The sequence below is a fragment of the Alternaria arbusti genome (genome assembly GCF_024043155.1).
Source record: "Alternaria arbusti strain BMP 1465 chromosome Unknown scaffold_5, whole genome shotgun sequence".
NCBI lineage: Eukaryota > Fungi > Ascomycota > Dothideomycetes > Pleosporales > Pleosporaceae > Alternaria > Alternaria arbusti.
Window position 1 is genome coordinate 535,020 of NW_026249945.1, and position 23,477 is coordinate 558,496.

Below are 23,477 nucleotides of genomic sequence, written 5' to 3' on the forward strand. Positions count from 1 at the left end.
CAATACTGCTCCTTCCCCGCTCACGATGCGCCCGAGCCCCCGGGTTCTCTCACGCCACCACAATTTATCGTGAAAATGCCACCACGCGCGCGTCCCCGCCACCGACCCTTGACCATCGCAACCATCTGCGGTACCACATCGCTCATCCTACCCACCGTCACGCTCATCCGCCTCTACACCATCGCGGCGCTACCCGTATACTCGCTCATCTACGCTGGCTTGATAAGCGGGGTGACGTTTCTCTTCTATGGCTACGATAAGATGCAGGCGCGGAATCTGGAGTGGAGGGTCAAAGAAGTGACGTTGCATACACTGGCGATAGTCGGAGGGTGGCCGGGAGCATTGGCAGGCATGCACTATTTCCAGCATAAGACGAGGAAGGTGAGGTTTCAGGCTGTGTTCTGGGGGATTGTTCTGGGCTGGGAGGGGGTCGCGTGGCTGGTGTGGAGTGGTGGGGTACAGGTTGGATAATGAGGAATTGAAACAAGTCTATCAAGACGACGGGGAAAGATTTCATTAGGGATATGGGAGGCCGTTATGAGAGCCATGACGGTCGTGAGAGTACGGCGCAAACCTGCCGGGACGGTACACAAGGAGAAGGCTACCGTGAGAGGAGCCACAAAGGAACCACCAAACGCCTACCGAGGGTATGTCCAACATTCGCCTTCTGCTGTCGTGTCGCTACTCCGCTTTCTTCCGGACGTCTCTCTGAATCGTCTCCTTGGATGCGATAACCCATCCCCGAAGGCATTCGAGCAATGCCCTCAGACACGCCTTCACCACCTCCTAGTGGAACCGGTCCGAGATCTTCTTCGATACGTCCTTGGTCTGATCCCAGACTTGGGTCGCCGCTCGGACTGTACAAAAGAAGAGGCATTAGCGACCGGTGAGCGGAGATGTGAGTCTATCAGCGCTTTCACCAGCTTGCTCTCCAATGGGATTCTGCATGGCGCCGCCCGCGAGGTTGCTGATTCCTTGCTTGAGGTTCTTGACGTCTTCTTGGTCGGAGGTGGGGATTTTGTTGATTTGGTCTGCGAGGTGTTAGTGTTTGCGGCATGGTGTTTGTGAGTATGGAAAGACTCACCCTTGGCCATGTAGGACATCTTGTTCTCGCCCATGGTCTGGAGGGCTTGCTTCTCCATCTTGCGCTTCATCTCCGGGGAGATACCGAAGAAGTAGAAGTAGCCGGCGGCCAAGGCGATCAAGCCAGCGAGGATGGTGAAGATGCCGATAGCCATAGTGGAGACTATGCGGTTGCTCGTTTGTGTGTGAGAGTTTGTGAGGAAATTGGTGTGTAGTGCTGCTACAGAGGAGATTTGGCAGAATAAAGAAGTGATGTGCGTGGTATGGTGGGTGTTTGTCGATCAAGGCCCAGATTATGTAGACGGGAGGGCATGACGTAGGAATTCCACATGCAAACCTGCGCGCGTTGCGACTGCGGGACCAAACGAGCGGTTCCTTCTTGGCATGAACTGGGCCCTACCTGCTGTGGCGCGTGCATTCTGAGAGCATTGAAATGGTCGCGTCTCCAAGCTGCAGTAGAGTCATACTGCGAATGCAACTGTGCATTGTCTAGCGACCGTTGGTGTTGGCATACTAGAGCAGACCATTAGGGAATATACGAAAAGTACGGCCTCTTTCGTACCAGAAGAGAGATTAACTGTTCGGCTCTTAAGGATATGATTAAGAAGCTGCGAGCAGAGAGATGTCTATGCTTCGCGAGTCAAGATGACAGTCCCTGTTGAGCCTGCCCGACGCGTGTATACTGCAACAGAACGTGTATGCAATGTCCGCCCACTCATCTGATAGTACGTGGTAGCATCGACCTGTGGTCAATTGAGCCTGACAAATATGGCATGGAGAAAGCGTTGAGGGCTGCTGCTAGGTTTTGAGCCATCCGCTGGCGCTGCGCCTCAAAGGCTCAAACCCTGGAGGCCGCGAGGCGGACACGAACATCGAATGCGCCTGCCCCACAGCCAGGCTAGGTGCTACTCCAGCAAGCCTTCCAAGACGCTCGACCTTTGTTGCTGACCCGGTCCAATTCCGTGCCTCCTTTTCACGACTTTCCTTTGCAGCCTTGCCTTTTGCTCCTAAGACAGCATTGCTACCTAACTGTTGTTTCTTACCCCTCACCCACCCCACCACCAGCTGAACGCGCCTGATAGGCACCCCAAATCTCACCCTCAGCCTGAGACGACGCTCGCGGCAGTCGTATAACTGCTTACCAGCTCGCCCATCATGAGTTGTACTTCCCTCCCTGCGGTGCGCATTGCGATATCCAGGACTGACTGCTGGTCTAGTGACAAACATGCTCAACAAGCTGCACGGCCAGCCCGACAGCTATGATCGCAAGTCTGTATCCTGCTGCCCTGCGCCCCGACGTGTACTGAACATGCCATTCACAGATCACGATACCGCTTCGGAAAGACACTCGGCGCCGGAACCTACGGTATCGTCAGAGAAGCTGACTGCCCCGAGGGCAAGGTCGCTGTCAAGATCATCTTGAAGAAGAATGTGCGCGGCAACGAGCAGATGGTGTACGATGAGTTGGAGATGCTGCAGCGCATGAAGCACCCTCACATTGTCAAGTTCCACGATTGGTTCGAGTCAAGGGTACGCGCGATACGGGTCCCTTCTGTGGGACTGTGGAGCTGACACCTGCCAGGACAAGTACTACATTGTAACCCAATTGGCGACGGGTGGAGAGCTCTTCGATCGCATTTGCGAGAAGGGCAAGTTCACAGAAAAGGACGCCGCTGAGACAATCCGACAAGTACTCGATGCAGTCAACTACCTCCACAAGAACAATGTCGTTCACAGAGGTATATTCTCCGCCTCGGATCGGATGCGACTACAGCAGCTAATTCCGAATAGATCTCAAGCCAGAGAACCTGTTGTACCTCACACGCGACGCGAACTCCTCCCTCGTACTTGCGGATTTCGGTATCGCCAAGATGCTCGACTCGAAGAGCGAAGTCCTGACCACCATGGCTGGCTCATTCGGATACGCTGCTCCTGAGGTCATGCTCAAGAAGGGTCACGGAAAGCCCGTTGACATGTGGTCCATGGGCGTCATCACATACACACTGCTGTGCGGATACTCGCCGTTCCGGTCAGAGAACCTTGCGGACCTGATTGAGGAATGCAAGAACGGTCGCGTCATCTTCCACGAGCGCTACTGGAAGGAAGTGAGCCCGGAGGCCAAGGAGTTCATCAAGAAGCTGCTAGAGCCCAACCCAGACAAGCGACCAACCAGTGAAGTACGATGAAGCAGTCAGGGTCTGTTGGAATGCACTAACAATACTAGGCTGCCCTCAAACACGTGTGGCTCAGCGGAAGCACTGCTACCGACCACAACTTGGTGCCAGAGATCAAGGCGTACGCGGCAAAGGCCCGTCTCAAGCGCGGCATCGAGCTCGTCAAGCTTGCCAACCGCATCGAAGCGCTCAAGATGCAAGAAGACGAGGAAGAGGATGTACCAGGCGAGGCAGACGTGCCCGCCAACGCTCGCGAGGCAGCCGGTGAAGCCATTGCATCGCATTCCGAGGACAAGAGTTTGGCAACCAAGGAGAACGCAGACACAGGCAAGGGACCTGGACGCCTAAGCAGAATCGCAAAGGGCGCCATCTTCCGGGAAGTTGTGCTAGCCAAGGTGCGCGAGATGAAGGAAGCGGAGGCGCGAGCAGAGTTCGAGAAGAAGGCGTCGGAGCCGGTGCAGAAGTGAGAGAGAAGTTCTGGACGACTTTCCTTGTTTCTGGCGTGATCCTACAAACATGTTGAGTTTGCTGCAGTATTAGCGGAGGTCTCGTTTCCCAAGTATACCCCTGGAAGATAGCGACCAGGCCCCACTACCTAGAAACAGTTGATTGGCTGAATGACATTGTTTGAAGCGTGATGCTGCAAGTTCATGTGTTTACTATTTGTCGTGGCCATGGTGTGGTGGAGGACGCATCTGGTGATGCAAGCGGACCGTGCGCGGGGGCTTGGCAAAACTGGGAAGCCTAGATTGAACACTGCGGCGCGTCCACCGGGTTGACGACGGAACGCGCATTTCACTGCACCGCCGCCACGATCCCTAGCCGCCTCGAGACGCTCGGCAAACCACTCAGTCCGACTACGCGATCACGAATCAACCGGAAATGGAGAGCGCGGCCAAGCGCAAAGCCGCGAGTGCTGCAGCGGGCGACCACGACGGGCGCCCTGCGAAGCGACAAAAAGGGACGGTACGTGCAGGCTGTGGTGGTGGGCGATGCATCGTCGGGCGTGTCCTGGAGATGGACGAGGCGTGATGGGCGCGTTGCGGGATGCTCCTTAGTCCAGCAGCGCGACACCTGGGGGGTTCGACGACCAGGCCATCACCCCGTCGGCCCCTCATCAATCCTCAACACCACGCGCGCGCCGGCGATGCACTCAGCCATGGCGGGAATTGGATTAGACAACAATGAGAACAATGCTGACAGGAGACCGCTTCCGTGCAGGCCGAGACGCCCAATTCCCGATCAGAGACGGTTGAGTCGACCACGACGGCAGGCTTGAAGTTCCTCGACAGCTTGAAGCAGGCCAAGGACAAGACGTACGTGACGCCCTTCTGACGCCTGTCGCACTGGCAGCTTCCATACTCCTCAGTGTGCGAACATATGAACCCCCACTGACAGCTTGCAGCGGACGCCCCATCGCCGTCCACTTCCTCACTCTCCCCGACAAGGTATGTCCCCGTTGCGCTCCCTCCATACACCAGGTCCACTGACAATTGCATGCAGGCCGAAGTGCCCGACTACTACGAATTCACGAAACTGCCCATTGCTATTGATACCATCGAGAACAAACTCAACAACGGCGAGTACGCGTCCCTAGCTCAAGTCGAGAGCGACTGCAAACGACTGGTCAACAACGCAAAGGCCTTCAACGACAAGAACTCCGTCATATACCAAGATGCCGAGCGTCTACGCAAGACTGCCTCCAACTGGATGGTCAAGCACAATCCCGCCTACCGTGACGGCAACTATGTCGCAACAGCCACCCCGATCCCGGGCGAAGACAACTCCACCCCGTCGAAACCTTCCCCCCGCGTTACCTCGACCCCAAGAACCGCCCACGCACATACACCTGCCACGCAAGATACAGCCGACCGCCCTCGACGCGCGGCCGCCATCGCGGCGTCGGCTACACCAGCGCCGTCCAAGTTGCGACAGTCGGCGTCTGCTGCGCTGGAAGAGGACGATGATAGTGCTGATTATGCAGGCAAGACATTCCAGCAGGCACAGGAGCAGATCGTGAGGGAGATTCTTGATTATGAGGAGTAAGTTGCATGCTCTGTGCTGAAATACCAGCCAGCTAACACTCTCCAGCCAAGGACTGCAGATATTCCTACCCTTCCAGAACCTCCCGTCGCGCAGCTTGAAGGACTACTACCAGCTGATCAAAGACCCCATGTCGTTGGCCGCCATACAGAAGAAGGTTCGCGGAGTAGTGGGACGCGAGGCTCCGACAGGTCACACTTTGTTCAAAAGCTGGGACGCTTTCGAAGAAGCTTTCAGTCTGATTTGGAAGAATGCTCGTATCTACAACGAAGATGGTAGCGACATCTACAACCTCTCGCTCGAGCTTGAAGTACGTACACTGTCTGCATGCTCTCATACCTGAGTACTGACCGGCGTAGGAAATCTTCAACAAGAAACTCGAAGAAGCCAGATCCAAAGTCAGCGAGCCAACGCAACCGAAGCTGAAGCTTAACATGTCCAGCGCCGCCGCGGCTCCAAAACAGCAGCTCAAGCTGAAGCTGAAGCCGAGCCCGGGATCAGAGCGTAACACTCCAAGTGCTCGCGATTCTGCGACGCCCGGCGTCATTGTTGACAACGACGCCCTTCAGCGACAACAACGACATGTTCTCGATAGCGTGGGCAACCGATTATCTCAAGCCCCACCTGGGAAAGCCGCGACCCCAACAGCACCTGCCAATCCGTTTACTGGACCAAGAGGTGGTGCTTCGTCGATTGCACCACTCTCTGCTGCCCAGAACAAAACCGCAGGATCCCCGCCCGCCGTCAACGGTGTCAAGCAAGACGTCCAATCCCCTGCCCTGAGTGCCATCAGGCCGGCCAGCACCGCACCAGATAGCCAGGCTGCCCGACTCAGCGTCCCAGCGCAGACTCCACATCCGAGCATGGCCCCTCCACAGAGTGTGTCTCGCCAGGCAAGCGGCAGTCCACATCCGAACGGTATTGGACTGCAGAATGGAAATCACGTTCCCTCATTCCAGACGCCAACTTACTACGCGCCTCCACCAGTAGCCCGCGTAGACAGTTTCAGAAAGGTGCCACTCAAGAGTAAGTGTAGCAATCCTGATTCAAGAGATCTTCCATTAACAAACGCAGGCGTCGACGAAGCACTAATACCCAAAATCACACTCAACACCCACCCAGCGCTTAACCCGTCGAAGCCATGGTCTACGAGCATCTTGGCGAACAAACAAAAAACCATGTACAGTGCCACGATGGTGGTCGCACCATCCAACTCTTACATTCAAGTTGTACCCAAGGTCCCTATCGCGCTTACAAGCCGGATGTACCGCCTCTTTGTCACTGTGAATGGCAATAAGACACTCGAAGCAAATCGTGTTCCTGTCACGGCAGGCATCAACGGCACAAGCCCAAGTCCCAGCTACGAGGGTGGCAAGAAGAAGGGCGAGCCACTGTTCGAAGCCAAACTCGTAGCTGGCGTCAATCGTATCGAGGTTGAGATCGTCGCGGAGAAGGAGCGCAAGGTTCAATCCGAGAGTGGCACTGCAAAGAAAGAGGATGTCGAGATTGAAAAGTGTACAATCTTCCTACATTTACCTCGGCAACCGACGCATTAGGCATCCGACGACTTGGACAGGGCAGACCCTGGATACAAATGGTTGGACTCGCTCGCGTCATGGTTGGACGCTCATATTGTTTCTTGAACGCCTGGGGTATTGGCGTTTACCATTGCGGTGGCATCAGCATCAGGACGACAGGAGTTACGGTGCTTGCTTGCTTTTATTTCTGGCGGTATACCTGAGATTGGAGCGTGTTGTCAAGCTGGGAGAATGGGAATGGGATAACAGAGGATTGAGACTAGGGGGGAGGAAACGCGATGCAAATTCCGCGTTGTAAGAATAGGGCCTTGTCGATCGAGACGTGCACATCTATCTACTTAGTTTCTTTGAAACGAATCAAATATTTGAATTGTATAGCCTCTGCGCATGGGTTGAATGGTTGAGCGTGCAGTGCGTCGTCTCGCAACCTACATTGACTACCCTGGCGACATGCACCTCCAGACCTCGTTCCTAGCCGAGCTGCACATCTCGGGAGCCAAGCAGCAACTCAGGTTAATCCTTCGGGAAGAAGTTAAGGTTCGGTATGCAGTCAGGATATTCATGCAGCTGCAGCTTCGGAACTCCGCGCTTACCGTCCGAGGATACACGACGGCGGGCGCAACATAAAAGGAACGAGAACTGGACATACATATAAAGACCCGACTAGCCACATCTTTCTCTCCCGCAATCTCAGATCGCAAGCATCCAAAGACTCACAATCATGACCCTCCCATCCCGGATACCCTCACCAGCTCCCCAAGCTCGCCCCAAACCAGGTCTCCTCCTCGTACACCCCCGCCTCCACGACCCCACCCCAGCCAATGCCACCACTTTCCTCCGCTGGACCAAACTCCATTTCAGAGATATGCTCAACATACTCGACACCGGTTGCGGTCGCGTCACACAAGACTTGCGGTTCGTTGCGCCGGAGGGCGATGATGGGTATGGGCATGACAAGAAAGAAGCAGGAGAAGGTGGCAAGAGCGCGATGCCTAAATACTTCTACACGTGCCTGATGGATGACATTGCGTTTCTAAAGACGGAAGCATACATGGGTGTCAGTCGAAGACTGAACCTGGAAAAGAGCAGGAACTTAGAGGAGGGAGAGGTGGGCGTGGGGTTTCTGGAAGAAGAGGAGGAAGGGGAGGAGAAGATGGTGTTTGACATCGTGGATGCTAGATTCGCCGTGTACGAAGAAGTAGGGGGGTTGGGAAGGGAAGGTGAGATGCCGTTTCAACGTCTACCAAAGCATCTCGCTTCGCGGATGGGCGCAGCGCCGAAATCTGTGCTTGTTGCTGTGTATATCGATGTTCCACTTGGGGTTGGGGCGGAGAGAGATACTGTGCCGCGGGGTCTTCACGACTCTCTCTTTGCTCGCTTCAAAGCTGTTGTTCCGCCGGCTCTGAAGCCGTACTCGTCGTTGTATAAATGGGCGGGGGTGGAGGCGCAGCCGGATTCTCATCCGTTGATTGGTAAGGATAGGAGGGGGGAGTGGATGGTGCTGCTTTTGTTGGTTGATGAGGAGGGGGAGACGTTGGTCAGAGGGCATGCTGTTATGTTGGTGGAAGGGTGGGTTGAGCAGGAGAGGGGCAAGGTGGGGGATGGGCGGATCGAGTTTGGGGTTTGGGAAGGAGAGGTTTTTATGGGTTGATTGAGAAGGCCCTCGTTGTCTGGGCCGAATTGGGTGGGCTGAGATGCTGATGGACGATGTAGGCATGCTTCACAATTTTCCAATGTGTGCGTTATGCCAAATGAATATGTAGAGTGCGCCTTTGACTCAGACTGCGGTCTGGCCCTTCGAGCAGATCATTGAGATGGTACTTTGGTATACGGTATCATTGCGATAGCTTTGATGTTACGTTATGCCAGATAATGACGCTTTGCAACATGGCTACCGGCTGTCTTCATTTAGTGTCGTAGATATCACAGACGGTCGATATACAAGGCGCGCAGGAGGTAGGACGTGAAATTTAGTTGTGTTGTGAGCCCGTGGATTCCTGAGCGTCGGTCATGAGGGGTGATATCACCCCGCATCAACGGAGCTACACACCGCCGTGAGCACAATCCCGATGCCTCTATCATTCTCTCTTTCCACACCCAACATTGAAGTCTGCCCAGAGCCCTGCAACATGTCGCCGATATCGGAATCTCATACAGCCTTGTCAAGGACAGAGAATGGAGTCTTTGATGTCACGCCAAAGATCGATTGGCAAAAGTCCGCGTTAGTCTCATTATGCCCAGCGTCAAGGCATCACATACTGACATCAAGTAGCGTTGAGCGCAATGCGCTTCAATCGCCTCTACTGCGTCTACCCCGCGAACTGCGCGATCTCATATGGACCTTTACCTTTACGGGAACTGCAAAACCTGCTTGCAAGGTTTCCCGATACTCTCCATTCAGCGTCCTTACGGTATGCCGACAAATCTACACCGAAGCTATCAGTCTGGCGGGTCCATTCCTTACCTGGTCTTTCAGCTGCCTGCGAGACTACGAATCCTTCTTTTGGGACATAATATATAGTGAAGGACCAAAGCACAAGATTCGCTTAGTACACTCCATACAGATTGGCGTCGATCCTTCGGATCTATACATGCTAGCGCAGATAGTAGATCCGGGGACTGACGATGATGTGGATCATGAAACGGGCGAATACCGTCCCACGCTCCGTGCTTTCGAGAATCTAACGCATGTGGAACTACTGCTGTCCGCTACAGGATTCTTCCAGGATTCTGATGACGAGGACGACGAGGAAGCTGAGGCGGCTGAACCAAACCGGTATGAGATCGAGTATATCGAGGAAGCCAGAGACAACTTCACCAAAACTATGGAACGGAAGGTTCCTCGTGTGCGTGTAACGTACAAGGACTTCGATGACAGCTCGGCAATGAAAAGGTTCTGGACAACGCAAGACCCCAGGGAGTTGAGTCTGCGGACGTCCTCTGGTCGGCGAGAACAACAAACAGCTTTGGAATCTTGACTCATCGCATAGAGTGTTTTCTCTTATGTCGGCTCCTTGGCGGAATGGAAACGGGCAAGACTAGCGAGGCATCGCAAAAGCAATGGCGGAATCCGCTTCCTCCCGCACATCGTGGCCTCGTGTTCATGACCGCGGGAAAGGTCTTGAGTGCGCGCTGTCCGGAATGTGGTGGCAACTGGTCATGTTCGTTTGTAGAGCTGCCCAGACACAGTCTCGCCGACCTCGACAGAGTTGTCAGAAAGCCTAATTGGGGGTCTTCTCGAAAGATCTGGAACGCATCATAGGCATTCGTAGTGATTGATAGCACGTAGTCGACATGCATAGCAATGATGAGTACATCATGAGATCTCACCTCAACAAACCATGACAAGCTATCGCTAGGGTACTTGGTACGCATCAATGACCTTCTTATGCTCCAACCGAGGCTTCCGCTGGGTGATTCTTTACGTTAGTCGTGCGATAGAAACAAGCTTTCGGTTCTGGATGAGCGAAGACACGGCTGAGCGCTGAAAAGTTTGCAAATAACGTATGTGCGGGTAGGCCTGGAAAGACATTCTAGTCTCGCGACGGCGTTCCTCTCAAGTTCTCGAGAGCAAAGGTCTGACATGTGAACAGACAGTAGACTCATTGTCATGATATCGTTCGTCCGCAAGTAGGCGAAGTATACGAAAACGGACTCCGACTGTTGCCTGCCACAGGGCCGAGGTAGAGCAACGCGGTAGAAACGACGGCTTACCAGGTCACCGGACACGACATTGCAGTAGCAGCGGGAGCCACAGCTGAGGCTCGTCGTATTTCCATGGGTCTAGCAGAGGCCAAGCTTTCGCGTCTTGCTGAGCGGACTTGGCAATCTGCAAGCCATTATTGAACGAGGCGATATTCTCGAACAGCATCGGTGAGACCAGAATGGAAAAGTGCCGCAGAAGTCCCATCTAGTCCTTCGCTACTGCACACTGACAGCCTCAGCTTATCGGACTTGAGAAAATGGCGGCGCCATTGTGAAGACAGCGAAGCAACACGATGGTAGCAGAGACGACGTGGAATTTTCCCATGCAGTGTCAACATTTGCATGCCACGAGTCTATTGGAAAGTTGACAGCGGTTTGTACGAAGGCGCGGAGAGACATCAGAGGCGATGCTGCTGACAGGGGTCTGCTGGTGAATAGGGCCCCCGATTTAGTATCACCCTTCTCGCGTGTTCAAGTGCAGTCGCGGGGTGGTCTCGCAAGGGTAAGCGGATGGATGTCGAATTAGCGGGAATTTTCCCATGCTAGATATTTTCCGACGCTGTGCCATGGTCGAGCCTCATCTCGGGATCAATTGCGAAGTAGGTGTGAAGGACAGACTCGACTCTGTTATAGCAATTGCATGATCTTGCTACTGTTAGTCCGTGATCGGACCAGAGTGGTGGTCTTCTCGTTCCACCATGTCTGATCCCAGCGTGGTGCGACAGCTGTTCCAGACAACCTTTGATCGCTGCGCGGTCCTACGTGGACGTAATAGTAAAAACACTGCATCCAGTGTTGAGGCTCGACATTATGCGCAAGGCTATCGGCAGAATCAGATGCTTTTTGTTTTGATTCTTGGGTCAACTCCAGTTCGGCGACGCAGTTGTTTTGGCGGATTGTGACGGGAGGGGATTTGAAGCGCGTACATGTGATGGTACGACTTGACCAATGGTGAAGCTGTGTAATGAAAGGGAAGACACGAGCCGTGCATTCGGCATGCATGAATCCCGCGCTGATGCTGCGTTACGGGGTAGCTGAGGTTAAGCTGTGGAGAGGCGTGGTGGCTTGGAGGGCTTCGAATGACAGGCTGAGCGATCTCCACGCCAAGGCCGACGGGCGCTAGCTTAGCGCCGATCGCAGCTTGGTCACAGTCCAGACCTCCCTTTCCGCAGCCTCCCTTGAACCTTCTCCGCTTGCGATGAACATACACACACAGTACCGGCACACTGACAAGCAGTCCCCCGGACGCGGAACTGCTATTCCTGGATGGACGGGAGTCCTAAACAAGCCTGGCCAAGTTGACCGGTCTCTCGTGTCCCACGATGCACTAGCAATTAGCGCTTCACAGCTCACACGCTGGCAACAATGTTCAGCCCTAGCAGGGCGAGACTGCTACGAAAGTTTTCATGGAGGGCCTGAATCGTGTTGACCGCTCGTACCCAGCCGTCGTCTAGGCATGTAGAGCGCCATCCGTAAACGAGGACCTTCCTGACTACACCTTTCCGAGTTGAGACTGTCGGTCTTCCCGAAACAGACTCTGCAACTCGTTCGTTGTTCAATTTGCCTACTGGTATCCGTCACGTGGTCATGGAGAAGAGCAGGGAAGACCTGGGGTTCTCGTGGTCGAGAAGATCCAGATGAGCCAAGATTGAGTTCAGCATCACCTACTCATATGCACCATTCGGAGATACTGATCGAATTCATTCCGCACTTGTAAATGGAGTAGTCTCTCATGCTGTTCTATCAGTAAGGGCTAGTCATCCTGCTGGTCGCCAAGACTCATCAGCTTTCGCTCATCGCCTAGCTCTTGCTCATACCAAGCCTCTCAAGCCATGTCTAGGCAAGGATCCCATATTCTCGGCCTTTCCAGGCAGTGGCTTCAAGCAGACTGCGATATGGCGAATGTAGACACACTCAGGCAACAGTAGCGAGAACGCCGAATGGCGTCTCCTGCCGGCCCTAGACTTCCCATCCCATTCTTGTGGGAGTACACTTGCCACGATGAGGGATGGTGGGAACGGGGTCTGGCCGGATACCATGAAGTAGGCGTATTCGAGACCTTTTAGCTTCTGTATACCATGAGATGGGGATGTATAAAGTGTTCCAAGACGCCAGTGTACAACAGAGCATCAGCCCAATTCACTCATATCTGCTCATCTCCTGATCTTCATCCGCCTTCACTACGCCATGAAGAACTATCTTTCCATTGGATTCACAGCCCTTTTGGCATCACAAGCACTTGCTGGCGACGACGAGTGGCTCAGCCCAGTCTACAAGCAGATTTTTCAGAACCCGCTTCCTATCCCCCAGGATAAGGCCAAGTCGTACACCTACCGAAACAAGACGACGGGGAATGAGATTGATTTCTACGAGGTCGATGTGAAGCCATTCACACAACAAGTCTACCCTGGGCTTAAGCCTGCCAACCTTGTTGGATACGATGGAGTATCACCTGGTCCTACTTTCCGCATGACCAAAGGTCGTGAAGCCATTGTTCGTTTCAAGAATCACGGCCCCAAGGACCTTTCGGTGCATCTTCATGGTTCCTACAGCCGAGCACCTTTCGATGGGTGGGCCGAGGACACTACGAAAAACGGACAGTACAAAGACTATTGTGAGTATCGGCCATCACTGGCAGTATGCCACATGAATGCTAATAGTTCTAGACTACCCCAACAAGCAGAGTGCGCGAACTTTGTGGTACCACGACCATGCCATTCACCACACTGCGGAGAACGCCTACTTCGGACAAGCGGGCTTCTACATTCTGCATGACCCTGCTGAGGATGAATTAAAACTTCCTTCAGGCTCATACGATGTACCTCTGGCACTGGCCTCAAAGCAGTACAACAGTGACGGCACGCTTTTTGATCCGGCAAGCGAGACTGTTTCCCTCTGGGGCGACGTCATCCACGTCAACGGTCAACCCTGGCCTTACCTGAAGGTAGAGCCACGCAAGTACCGCTTCAGGGTGCTCAACACAGCCATCAGCCGTGCCTTCAAGCTCACTCTTGAGGACCCTTCCGCCAAGAAGGTTTCATTCAATGTCATCGCCGCAGACACTGGTCTCATGTCCAAGCCTGTGCCGACCGACAACCTTGAGATCTCAATGGCTGAACGCTGGGAGATCGTCGTCGACTTCAGCGCATATGCCGGAAAGAACGTAACGATGAAGAATGCTCGCGACGTACAAGCAGACGAGGACTACAACAGCACTGACAAGGTTATGCGATTCGTGGTCGGTTCCTCCGTCTCCAGCACCGCCGGCAACGGCGCTCTCCCAGGCTCTCTACGTACAGTACCTTTCCCACCAAAGAAGAGTGGCATCGACAGGAGCTTCAAATTTGGACGCACCGGCGGAGAATGGACCGTCAACGGAGTCACCTTTGCCGATGTCAATAACCGCATCCTCGCAAAGCCCCAACGCGGCGCTGTCGAAGTCTGGGAGCTTGAGAATTCATCCGGCGGCTGGAGCCATCCCGTCCACATTCATCTTGTCGACTTCCAGATCTTGAGCCGCACCGGAGGTAAACGAAGTGTTCTTCCCTACGAACGAGAAGCTTTGAAGGACGTCGTCTTGCTTGGTACCAACGAGAAGGTCACTGTCATCGCCCGCTACGCCCCATACGATGGTGTATACATGTTCCACTGCCACAACCTCATCCACGAGGACCACGACATGATGGCTGCTTTCAACGTCACCAGCCTTGCCAACTTCGGCTATCCTGAGACTACCAAGTTCATTGACCCGATGGAGGAGAAGTACCGCTCCAAAGACATCAATGAATACGACGACAAGCACATCGATGAGAAGTGCGCTGAGCTTGAGGCTCTGGAGGCTTACACTGAACCTGAGAAGGTTGAGCAGGCGCTTGTGGAGTACTGGGCCAATGGAGGCAAGGGACCTAGCACGCTTGTCACTAGCACTCGACCAGCTTCCTCATCATCTTCGTCCTCGCCTGCTACGGACGCTGCTTCCTCTACGACGTTACAGACAAGTTCTACACCACCGTCTATAGCTGCTGCTGGAATTGCTTCTTCCTCTCCGACGATAACTTCTGCGCCCAAGGCGACAAGTACAAGTACGAGGAGGGATGACAAGAAGACATCGACATCGTCCACCAGGAGAAGATAGAAGAGGGTTGAAGGTTTTAGGCGTTGCTTTTCTTTTTGTACATAATCTTTCAAGGCGTTCTAGAGGCTGGTGGGATACATACCATGACGACACGACATTCCTTATATAGCGAGATCATTCAATGATATTCTCTTTTTCACCACAATGACACCCCTAGTCTGACAATGTGAACATGTAGCCCGTGCCGTAGAGGCGATACTGATTTAATGGAATGGCGCATGCTTGTTAACCACCCTACCACTTGTCCCTAACACCCGGCCTCGAAGAAGTGATTTGTTCGGCGCGCCTACGAAAGGCTATCCGTAGCGCCCCTCCAGAGCTCTACTCACGATCGCTTTCGAACCCCGCCGAGCATGAAACCTAGAAAGGGCGTTGAACATCCTACTCTCCTCTTTACTGCCGCCAAAGTCCCAATTCTTGTACAAGTTCTCAGCAGCAGCAGGTCCCAGATTATTTGGGTCAATGCGACGCCCACCGTGTGCGAATATGTCGCGACCACTGAAGAAATTCGCTGCACTCCAGTATTCGCCGATCTGGGGTTCCTTCTCCGTGTTCACTAGATCCGCAATGCAAACGTCGCCCGCCCATGTCTTTTCGCCTGGCGTAGTTTCCATGGGATGCATGTAGTGCTTTTGCATGATGTTGAAGACCTCACGTAGCTGGTCCATTCTCTTCGCTGGGAGACTTGGCTGGCGCTTGCGTAGTTTAATTTCGTTGGCGGCAAGGGTCAGGATTCGGAGAACGATAGTCGGAGAGAGAGTGGGCTTATTCTGTTCTTTCAGGAAGTCGTTCTCGAAAACAGGGTCGCTACGAAACATGTCCAGGATGTCCCGGAGGATGTCGCTGCAGAAGAGGACGAGCTTTGGTGTGCAGAAGTTGAGATTAACGGCGTCCGCCTCGAGCCATAGCACAACGGACCGCAAGGTTGGGACAGGGTCCCATGTTTTGTCGAATTTGTGGAAAAAGAGCCTATGGTACGTCCATCCTTCGGGCGAGAGTGCGTCAGCTGGCTAATTGAACAGCCGTATTCGCTCATGTTCTTGTCTTTTGTCGCCGAAACTATTCAAAAGGCGACGGGTCGACTCATCGACTTTCTGTAGCGTTAACGGAACCTCGCGCATATCAAACTGGTCTTCTAACACAGAATCTAAGTGGGAAGGACTCTGGAGAACTCTGCTTCGCAGGAGACGTTTTCCGATCGTGCTGATCGTACGGTATGAGTGGCCATTGATCGCATCAGTCACACCGTACTGGAGAAGTTCAGGCCGTTTTTGAGCCTCCATAATGTCCTGCGGTATCTTCCCATAGAAGAGTCGTTCAAGATCCTGGCGTTGCAGGAAAAATTCCAGATCGGGGAAGTGCGGAGCATCAGGGAACAGCTTGCAGCATATGTTGTACAGGTGAGCGACGCTCAGTACATGACTATGATTGGCGTCGTGTGAAATTGGGAATTTGCGCACCAAGGATCTTATAACATATGTGTAAACGCCACATCTCAGGCGGTGGCTGCGCAGGAAAAGGTCCTTTTCCTTGACGAAGGGGTTGCCTGGACAAAGCGGATCCAGTTGTGTCGGTATTCTTATGCCACGGTCATTCGGCCTGGTTATGAAGCTCTTCACGACTCCTTGTAGAAACAGGGCGGCTCCGTCGTTGAAGAAACTCTCTTCGAGGTCTAACACGAGCGTCTCAAGCGAATCAAAGTCTTTGCCTCTATGGACGTCGACAAGACTATTAGGATGCGTTTTGATTTCTTGGATGAGTGTGGACGCCTTTGTCACTTCTCGTCGTAAATCCTCGAGCGGGTCCCCCAAGGAATCCTTGGGAAGATCATTAATTTCGAGTTGGATCTGCATAGCAAAGGTGAGCCAAAATGGTATTGCCCGTTCCTTATCCATGCATCGAACGCCGCGGGATAATTCATCCTCCGGGATGTTATGTAACAACATCGGAATTTGGCAGAAAACGTAAAGCACTGAAGCCATATCCCGCGCACCGAGAACGTGAGGGTGCATGTCTCGATGTTTGTGTTCCTCACTGAGATTGTGCACCAAAACCGCCCCTGGGTGTTGCGATTTAGGGGCCAACTGAATGGTGTCGAGGAGCAATTTCAGGCCATTGTACACAGGGTAAAAGCAAAGTAAAGATTTTGCACCGGAAGTCCCCACTATATCAGAAGGTAGGATGAATTCGTCGAGGTCGCTCTCATCCCCAAGTTTCTCTGGATAAAGCTCCCTAAAAAGGAGCAAAGCCGGTAGACACCAGACGGGAAATAACTCCGCGGGGTACTGAGGCGGACGTGATAGACTTTGGTCGAACTCGTATTCTTTCTGTCGCACGATTGCGATCGCGGTATTCGTGACGAACGCTTTGGTCATCAAATCAGACTTTCCTGTCCATCGCTCTAAGACATATTTCCGAATCGATTGCATTTCTTTCAAGAAACCTTTGATTTCAAGAAAGAAGTCTTCCTCTACATTCGCGTCGTCCAAACTAATCTCCACTGCTGGGACAGAAGGCAAGTCGTCTACGATCACGGGCTGATCATTAGACTCCTCGTCGTCCTCGGTGGTATCCTGCACAGCCAGTTTGGAGAAGCCTATTTCTATTGCTGTCGTCCCCGAGGAAGCCGTCTTTTCCTTCGTCCTCTCATTGTCCGGCTTGCGTATATGCGGTCGCAGAATGTCTAGTATCCTTTGAAGGCGCGAGGAGAAAGCGTCATGCTGCTGGTCCGCGTTCGCATCGCAACTCTTGAGTCGATACCAGGCCGTCACCTCCCGCCGAAACCGAATAGCTCGAACCAGGATCGTACGCATAAACGGTGGTATAGATGCCTTCTGAGGATTTTTCACGATACATTGAGCCATTGGCTCAAAGTCACGTTCGTAAACCTCATGCTTGTAAGAGTTGTTGGAAGGCGTCGGAAAAACCCGCATTTCCGGGAAGCCTTCAAAAGATACCCAGCGATGTACTTGGTGTCGCGCTTGTATTCGCTGCGATTGTACTCGGTTTCTGGCGGCAACACCATGTTGGCAGTTGCTGCCGATGTAAGTAAGATGAGAGCGCAGTGGAATAAGTAGATATTACTGTGGGTGTTCTGTGGGTGTTCCCAGATCGTCGCTACCCGTTGTTCCAATGCTGCATTCAGGTGTGGACGACACAGACGGAATGAAATAGTACAAGTAGCAACCACGCAAATAAGTTGCTAACTCACAACGGACTAGGAAACAAGAAACTTATACGAAATGTAGATGCAGCGTATGCATTAAGGACAGTGGAGTGAACGTCTTCGGATGACGCGGGTCCGCGGCGAGGATTCCAGGGCCGATGCCAAGGCGTCAGTGCAGACCGCCGTGCGGAGACCCCGACCAGAGTTTCGAATTGTGAGCGAATCCAACCTCTTCATGCCAATCTAACAAAATGACGAATCTGGATATGCTGCTGCTCAAAGGAGCCTCTGCGAGTAATCCAGAGGAGGGTCTCCAAGAATTGCGCTACACAATCTTGACCGAAGGTATACCCGCCAACAGCGAGGGCATGGTATGTTCTCCACACTACCCCATGCGATCATATTGCGCATGGGCGCAATCTAGAATCGCTCAATGAATTCTGTATACTAATTTCTACCGGTCCAGTCCGAGCTGCGCATATACATCTGGCTCATCCTACTCAACGCGCCTCCTCTTCGCACCGACGTATATCTCGATCTCGTCCGGCAAGGCGCCTCACCCGCGCACGCCAAAATCCAAAACGATACCTTCCGCACCTTCCAGGGAGATCCTCTTTTCCGACGACGCGTCACTCAGAACAGCATTACGCGTGTGCTCAACGCGGTCGCGTGGAGGCTCAACGATGCGCACGAAGCACGCGTCAATGGCTGGCAGTCCCCACCAACACTATCCGAGTTCGGCGGTAGCCCAGATACATCGATGATGTCGCGGCATTCCCTCACTGCGGGTACGCGTACAGAGGCGTCGACTACGAACGATGCTGAGCAGATTGGTTACGTGCAGGGCATGAATGTGCTCTGTGGGCCGTTTCTGTACGCGGCGAGGAGTGAAGTCGAGGCTTTCACGGGCTTCGAACGGCTCATTACATACGAGTGTCCGGGTTATGTGAGAGGATCGATGGAGGGTGTGCACAAAGGTCTTGCATTGGTGGACAGGGTGCTAGAGGTGGTCGACCCCAAGCTGTACGGCCACCTCATGGCACACCACATGGAAGCCAAGATCTACGCTTTCGCATCCGTCCTCACCATGTGCGCGTGCACGCCCCCGTTGCCTGAGGTCCTACAGCTCTGGGACTTTCTCTTCGCATATGGACCACATCTGAACATTCTGTGCATCGTGGCTCAGCTGGTTCTGATCCGCGGGGATATCTTGAATAGCCCGAGGTGAGTACACCCTTCATACACATCTGAAGCAGGACTGACGTATTTATAGCCCCAATACGATCCTACGTAACCTGCCTGGTCTTAACGCTCAGAAGATTGTCGCCGTGGCTATGAGCTTCGCCGGCAAGATACCTGAGGACATGTACGTTGAGATCATCAACCACGCAAAGTGAGCTGGCGCAGAACGGGGAGGATAGATGTGACGCTGCGATTATGATGTATGATACGACCTAACGATTAAATGATACCCACGAGAGATAGCTTGCACACAGCACTGTATGAATGTTATGATTAAACCCCGATCCTTCTAGTTGTGACGCTGTCGAACACCATATGCATGAGATTAAATGCGGAATTGCTGTCACTACGATCATTGCAACGCTCATGGAATGTCAGCATCATCGTCATCCCCACCAAAACCAAAGCTAAACCCTCCGACTTCTTCCTTCTCGTCTCCCTTCGTCAGCTGCTCCCACTTGCCCTTTCCCTTCTTCCCCTTCCTTTCCAACTCCGCGAGGCCCTCCTCCAGCAGCTCGGGGTGTTGTTCCTGCAGCCTCTCGACGAAGAGTTCATACGCACGGTCGCAAACGTCCTCTTTGAACCCGCTTACTTCGCCGCGCTGGTCACGCAGGAAGCCTAGTACATCAGGCAATTTCTTGCGAGGCACAAAATTCTGCGTCAAAGCGAGGCTGTCTTCGAGATTGAGCACTAGGTGGAACCAGCCGGACGGTACATGGAGTACTTCACCAGCATAGCAGATGCCTTCCTTGCAGCCGGGCGTTTGGCGGGCGAGTTCATGGAACGTGAGCATGTACTCCGCGATGCTGAGCGGAGAGGTGATCTCAGATTGATCGTCGCTAACGATGACACCGGGTGGAGGATCGATGCCTGGGCCGGCGGGGAACATGAGCCAGTATTTGCTGCCTGTCAAGACTGCGTTCCATGCTGAAGTTGCGTTTGGATCTTTGTGGAAGGTAGAGCCGCTGCGCTTGGGACCCATGATCATCCATCGGCAGTCCGGTCGGTGTTCGCCTAGGACACTGAAGAGGTCGTCGCCGAAACATGTTGGGCTCCAGTATGCGGCTTCTTTGGAATGCGGTGCCGCTGTGATGTCTACGCCGGTCTTCTCGGCGAATGCGCGATCGAAGAGGTACAGGGGTGACTCGTCGGCGTTGTCGTGCATGTAGGACATGTACTTCTTCATGGGCCAGTCTACTGCTTCCGCGCGGAACTTGGTTTCTGGGAATTTTTCGAGGAGATACTCTGGCGTCCAGGTACCGTATACAGGCCATTGCTGGACGGGTGTAGTGAGCACAAAGGGCTTGTCCACCCAGGTTTCGGCGTACTCTTCGTATGTCAGATCTGATAGTCGGGCTATCTCATTTTGTTTCGGGATTTTGGCCGCGTAGGAGTTTAGTTCTGTGTGGGCGCACTGAAATGGTCGATAAAGAGTGTCTGAGAAGAGGTTGGTGCATGATATTGAAGTGACGTGCTCTCTTGGGATCTTCAGGTAGGTTGCTCGCCAGGTTCCACGCCACTCAAAGTCTTCAGCTGGGGAGCTGTTTGATTGTTAGCGTTCGATTGGAAAAAGTGTGATTGTCTGGTATTTTCAACGCAAGCAAACGAGTGATGCATGTTGAGCCTGGTATAAAGGAGAAGCAACGCTCTATTCCACTGGGAAAATGCAGCTTCGTATATACCACGAATTTACACACAATCAACTTAAGCAACGATCTACCACTTTATCCCGGGGAAATACAGAACGCCCTGAAATGAATTTGTGTCCTGCACTTCCACGGCCGAGGCGCGGTCAGGCGTGCAGGCACAGTCATACCGATCCAAGAGAGTTTACAAGGAACGCCTTCCTTCACATACACCGCCTGACCGATTACATGACTGGACGACGACTGGAAACGTAGGAATGACTGTATACGAAAAAGATGGGGAATGCAACATGTTGTGTATAGCAACCGTGGTACTCACCTTACGAACAAAGCCCGCCATAATTCGTCCAACCTCGTAAAGGCATACAGAGCGCGGCATGTACTCCCCAGGCGTATCAGAACGTCAGCTTCGAATGACTCAAAGATGTGGCTCAGTAGTTCATCGGGTAAGCTGGCGAACAGTCCGCATCTCGATTTGATATTCTCGGACGCAGTATACGCATTGCCGGCCGGCTTGATACCCAGAGGATGCGAGGGGACTGCGATTGCCGCCGCCGCCACATCATCGTCGTCGCTCTCGACTTCAGTCGCCACAGAAGTCTTGACTCTTTTCGAAGGTCGTGATTCGACAGTGGCAATGCCGGGGTGGTCCAGAATGCCGGGCGCCATGTCAAAGATGGACCGGACACGATGCTTGGTGTTTGCTCAGCGCAGACGTTTTCAGGGCTGCAAGTGGTCTAGGAGGCAAACCAAGGGACAATGAACAGAGTCATAGGCTGACGCTGGAGCGAGCCAGTGGAAGTGAAGGCGGACCTAGGTGGGAGCCGTGGGCGCATTTGAACTAGCGTGCTTTTGGCACTAGCACACTGCTGAGATTTTTTGTGGCCGACCTCTTAAGCCAAAAAGCGCCCACCTTCTCTGTCCCTCCATCACCAAATCCACCACACAACCAATACACACACTACCCTAGATACCCGTTTGATTCTCTTGCAGAGGATCTGGTATCTAGCTTTTACTACACAACTTTTACACACGCGGCGGCATCCAGAGGATCCTCCGCTTTAACCCCGCCACGAGCAACACTTCGACTACGGTCCCGCACCAGTAGTCGCTCCTTCCAGTCGCAATCATGGCTGACAAAGGTCTTGAGGACGTGCCCGAGGGTGAGTTGTGCCCCGAGTGCTGTCCCGCTGCTCTTCGAAACTGCGCGCCCCGCAGTGCGAGGGCGGCGGCGACGATAGCCTCACCTGCAAACATTTCTGCGAGCCCCGGCTAACCTACGCGCAGGCCAGATCGAGTCCAACTACGATGAGATCACCGACTCGTTCGACAACATGAACCTCAAGGCTGAGCTCCTCCGTGGAGTCTACGCCTACGGTTTCGAGCGCCCCTCTGCTATCCAGCAGCGCGCCATCATGCCCGTCATCAAGGGTACGTTTGCCCACCCCCACCACCGCACAACCCAGCAAGCGACTGACATAATTTAGGCAACGATGTCATCGCCCAGGCCCAGTCCGGTACCGGTAAGACGGCTACCTTCTCCATCTCGACCCTCCAGAAGATCGACTCCAACGTCAAGGCCTGCCAGGCGCTCATCCTCGCCCCCACCCGCGAGCTCGCTCAGCAGATCCAGAAGGTCGTTGTCGCCATCGGTGACTTCATGGACGTCCAGTGCCACGCCTGCATTGGCGGCACCAGCGTCCGTGACGACATGAAGGCACTCCAGGACGGCCCCCAGGTCGTTGTCGGTACTCCCGGCCGTGTCCACGACATGATCCAGCGTCGTGTCCTGAAGACCGACCACATGAAGATGTTCGTCCTCGACGAGGCCGACGAGATGTTGTCTCGCGGTTTCACTGAGCAGATCTACGACATCTTCCAGCTGCTCCCCCAGTCCACCCAGGTCGTCCTTCTCTCCGCCACCATGCCCCAGGACGTCCTCGAGGTCACCACTAAGTTCATGCGCGACCCCGTCCGTATCCTTGTCAAGAAGGACGAGCTTACCCTCGAAGGTATTAAGCAGTTCTACATTGCCGTCGAGAAGGAGGACTGGAAGCTTGACACTCTGTCCGACTTGTACGAGACTGTCACCATCACCCAAGCCGTCATCTTCTGCAACACCCGCAGGAAGGTCGACTGGCTCACCGACAAGCTCACTGCCCGTGACTTCACTGTCTCGGCCATGCACGGTGACATGGACCAGGCCCAGCGTGATGTCATCATGAAGGAGTTCCGTTCCGGATCTTCCCGTGTCCTCATCGCCACTGACCTTCTGGCCCGTGGTATCGATGTCCAGCAGGTCTCCCTGGTCATCAACTACGACTTGCCCGCCAACCGCGAGAACTACATCCACCGCATCGGTCGTGGTGGACGTTTCGGACGTAAGGGTGTTGCCATCAACTTCGTCACCGCCGACGATGTCCGCATGATGCGCGAAATCGAGCAGTTCTACAGCACACAGATTGAGGAGATGCCCATGAACGTGGCTGGTAAGTGTTCATTGTATCCCCGTACTTCAGGCCTGATTACTAACGTGCACGACAGACCTCATCTAAGAAGTGGTGCTCTGCTATCTTCTCATCGCCGCCTCACTCTGCCCACTAACGCTTCAGTGGTGCATTGGATAGAGGCGGTGGTCTTCTAATACGAGTACGCCTGCACGGCCAGGGGTGCTCTCTGTTTGGTCCGGTTCAAAAGTGGTTCGAGGTAGGACGAGTAATCGTCTATACATCGCAGCATCTTGGC

At 53.7% G+C, this 23,477-nt stretch overlaps 10 protein-coding genes across 10 annotated transcripts; 7 read left to right on the forward strand and 3 right to left on the reverse strand.

The window, feature by feature from the left end:
• Positions 1-876: 876 nt before the first annotated feature.
• On the reverse strand, positions 877-1,238 carry J4E86_004686 (uncharacterized protein; the record flags this gene model as incomplete). The annotated part of the gene is made up of 2 exons (XM_051445224.1): positions 877-1,031; positions 1,085-1,238. The coding sequence occupies 2 exons, from the start codon at positions 1,236-1,238 to the stop codon at positions 877-879; spliced, it is 309 nt and encodes a 102-aa protein (XP_051303321.1).
• Positions 1,239-2,308: 1,070 nt separating this feature from the next.
• On the forward strand, positions 2,309-3,724 carry J4E86_004687 (uncharacterized protein; the record flags this gene model as incomplete). Its single annotated transcript, XM_051445225.1, has 5 exons — positions 2,309-2,352; positions 2,406-2,613; positions 2,666-2,822; positions 2,875-3,260; positions 3,308-3,724. 5 exons carry the CDS (start codon positions 2,309-2,311, stop codon positions 3,722-3,724), a joined length of 1,212 nt encoding a protein of 403 aa, XP_051303322.1.
• A 415-nt stretch (positions 3,725-4,139) lies between these two features.
• Positions 4,140-6,856, forward strand: J4E86_004688 (uncharacterized protein; the record flags this gene model as incomplete). The annotated part of the gene is made up of 7 exons (XM_051445226.1): positions 4,140-4,223; positions 4,479-4,573; positions 4,663-4,705; positions 4,761-5,299; positions 5,349-5,610; positions 5,660-6,326; positions 6,375-6,856. The coding sequence occupies 7 exons, from the start codon at positions 4,140-4,142 to the stop codon at positions 6,854-6,856; spliced, it is 2,172 nt and encodes a 723-aa protein (XP_051303323.1).
• A 703-nt stretch (positions 6,857-7,559) lies between these two features.
• Positions 7,560-8,062, forward strand: J4E86_004689 (uncharacterized protein; the record flags this gene model as incomplete). Its single annotated transcript, XM_051445227.1, is given in 2 exon segments — positions 7,560-8,026; positions 8,041-8,062. The coding sequence occupies 2 exon segments, from the start codon at positions 7,560-7,562 to the stop codon at positions 8,060-8,062; spliced, it is 489 nt and encodes a 162-aa protein (XP_051303324.1).
• A 905-nt stretch (positions 8,063-8,967) lies between these two features.
• On the forward strand, positions 8,968-9,816 carry J4E86_004690 (uncharacterized protein; the record flags this gene model as incomplete). Its single annotated transcript, XM_051445228.1, has 2 exons — positions 8,968-9,059; positions 9,111-9,816. The coding sequence occupies 2 exons, from the start codon at positions 8,968-8,970 to the stop codon at positions 9,814-9,816; spliced, it is 798 nt and encodes a 265-aa protein (XP_051303325.1).
• Positions 9,817-12,730: 2,914 nt separating this feature from the next.
• J4E86_004691 (uncharacterized protein) lies at positions 12,731-14,641 on the forward strand (the record flags this gene model as incomplete). Its single annotated transcript, XM_051445229.1, has 3 exons — positions 12,731-13,157; positions 13,210-14,422; positions 14,479-14,641. The coding sequence occupies 3 exons, from the start codon at positions 12,731-12,733 to the stop codon at positions 14,639-14,641; spliced, it is 1,803 nt and encodes a 600-aa protein (XP_051303326.1).
• Positions 14,642-14,974: 333 nt separating this feature from the next.
• J4E86_004692 (uncharacterized protein) lies at positions 14,975-16,531 on the reverse strand (the record flags this gene model as incomplete). Its single annotated transcript, XM_051445230.1, has 2 exons — positions 14,975-15,684; positions 15,754-16,531. The coding sequence occupies 2 exons, from the start codon at positions 16,529-16,531 to the stop codon at positions 14,975-14,977; spliced, it is 1,488 nt and encodes a 495-aa protein (XP_051303327.1).
• Positions 16,532-18,095: 1,564 nt separating this feature from the next.
• On the forward strand, positions 18,096-19,241 carry J4E86_004693 (uncharacterized protein; the record flags this gene model as incomplete). The annotated part of the gene is made up of 3 exons (XM_051445231.1): positions 18,096-18,215; positions 18,311-19,068; positions 19,118-19,241. The coding sequence occupies 3 exons, from the start codon at positions 18,096-18,098 to the stop codon at positions 19,239-19,241; spliced, it is 1,002 nt and encodes a 333-aa protein (XP_051303328.1).
• Positions 19,242-19,450: 209 nt separating this feature from the next.
• Positions 19,451-21,401, reverse strand: J4E86_004694 (uncharacterized protein; the record flags this gene model as incomplete). Its single annotated transcript, XM_051445232.1, has 2 exons — positions 19,451-20,627; positions 21,052-21,401. The coding sequence occupies 2 exons, from the start codon at positions 21,399-21,401 to the stop codon at positions 19,451-19,453; spliced, it is 1,527 nt and encodes a 508-aa protein (XP_051303329.1).
• Positions 21,402-21,861: 460 nt separating this feature from the next.
• On the forward strand, positions 21,862-23,287 carry TIF1 (translation initiation factor eIF4A; the record flags this gene model as incomplete). The annotated part of the gene is made up of 4 exons (XM_051445233.1): positions 21,862-21,895; positions 22,020-22,163; positions 22,220-23,221; positions 23,277-23,287. The coding sequence occupies 4 exons, from the start codon at positions 21,862-21,864 to the stop codon at positions 23,285-23,287; spliced, it is 1,191 nt and encodes a 396-aa protein (XP_051303330.1).
• Between the last annotated feature and the right edge of the window lie 190 nt (positions 23,288-23,477).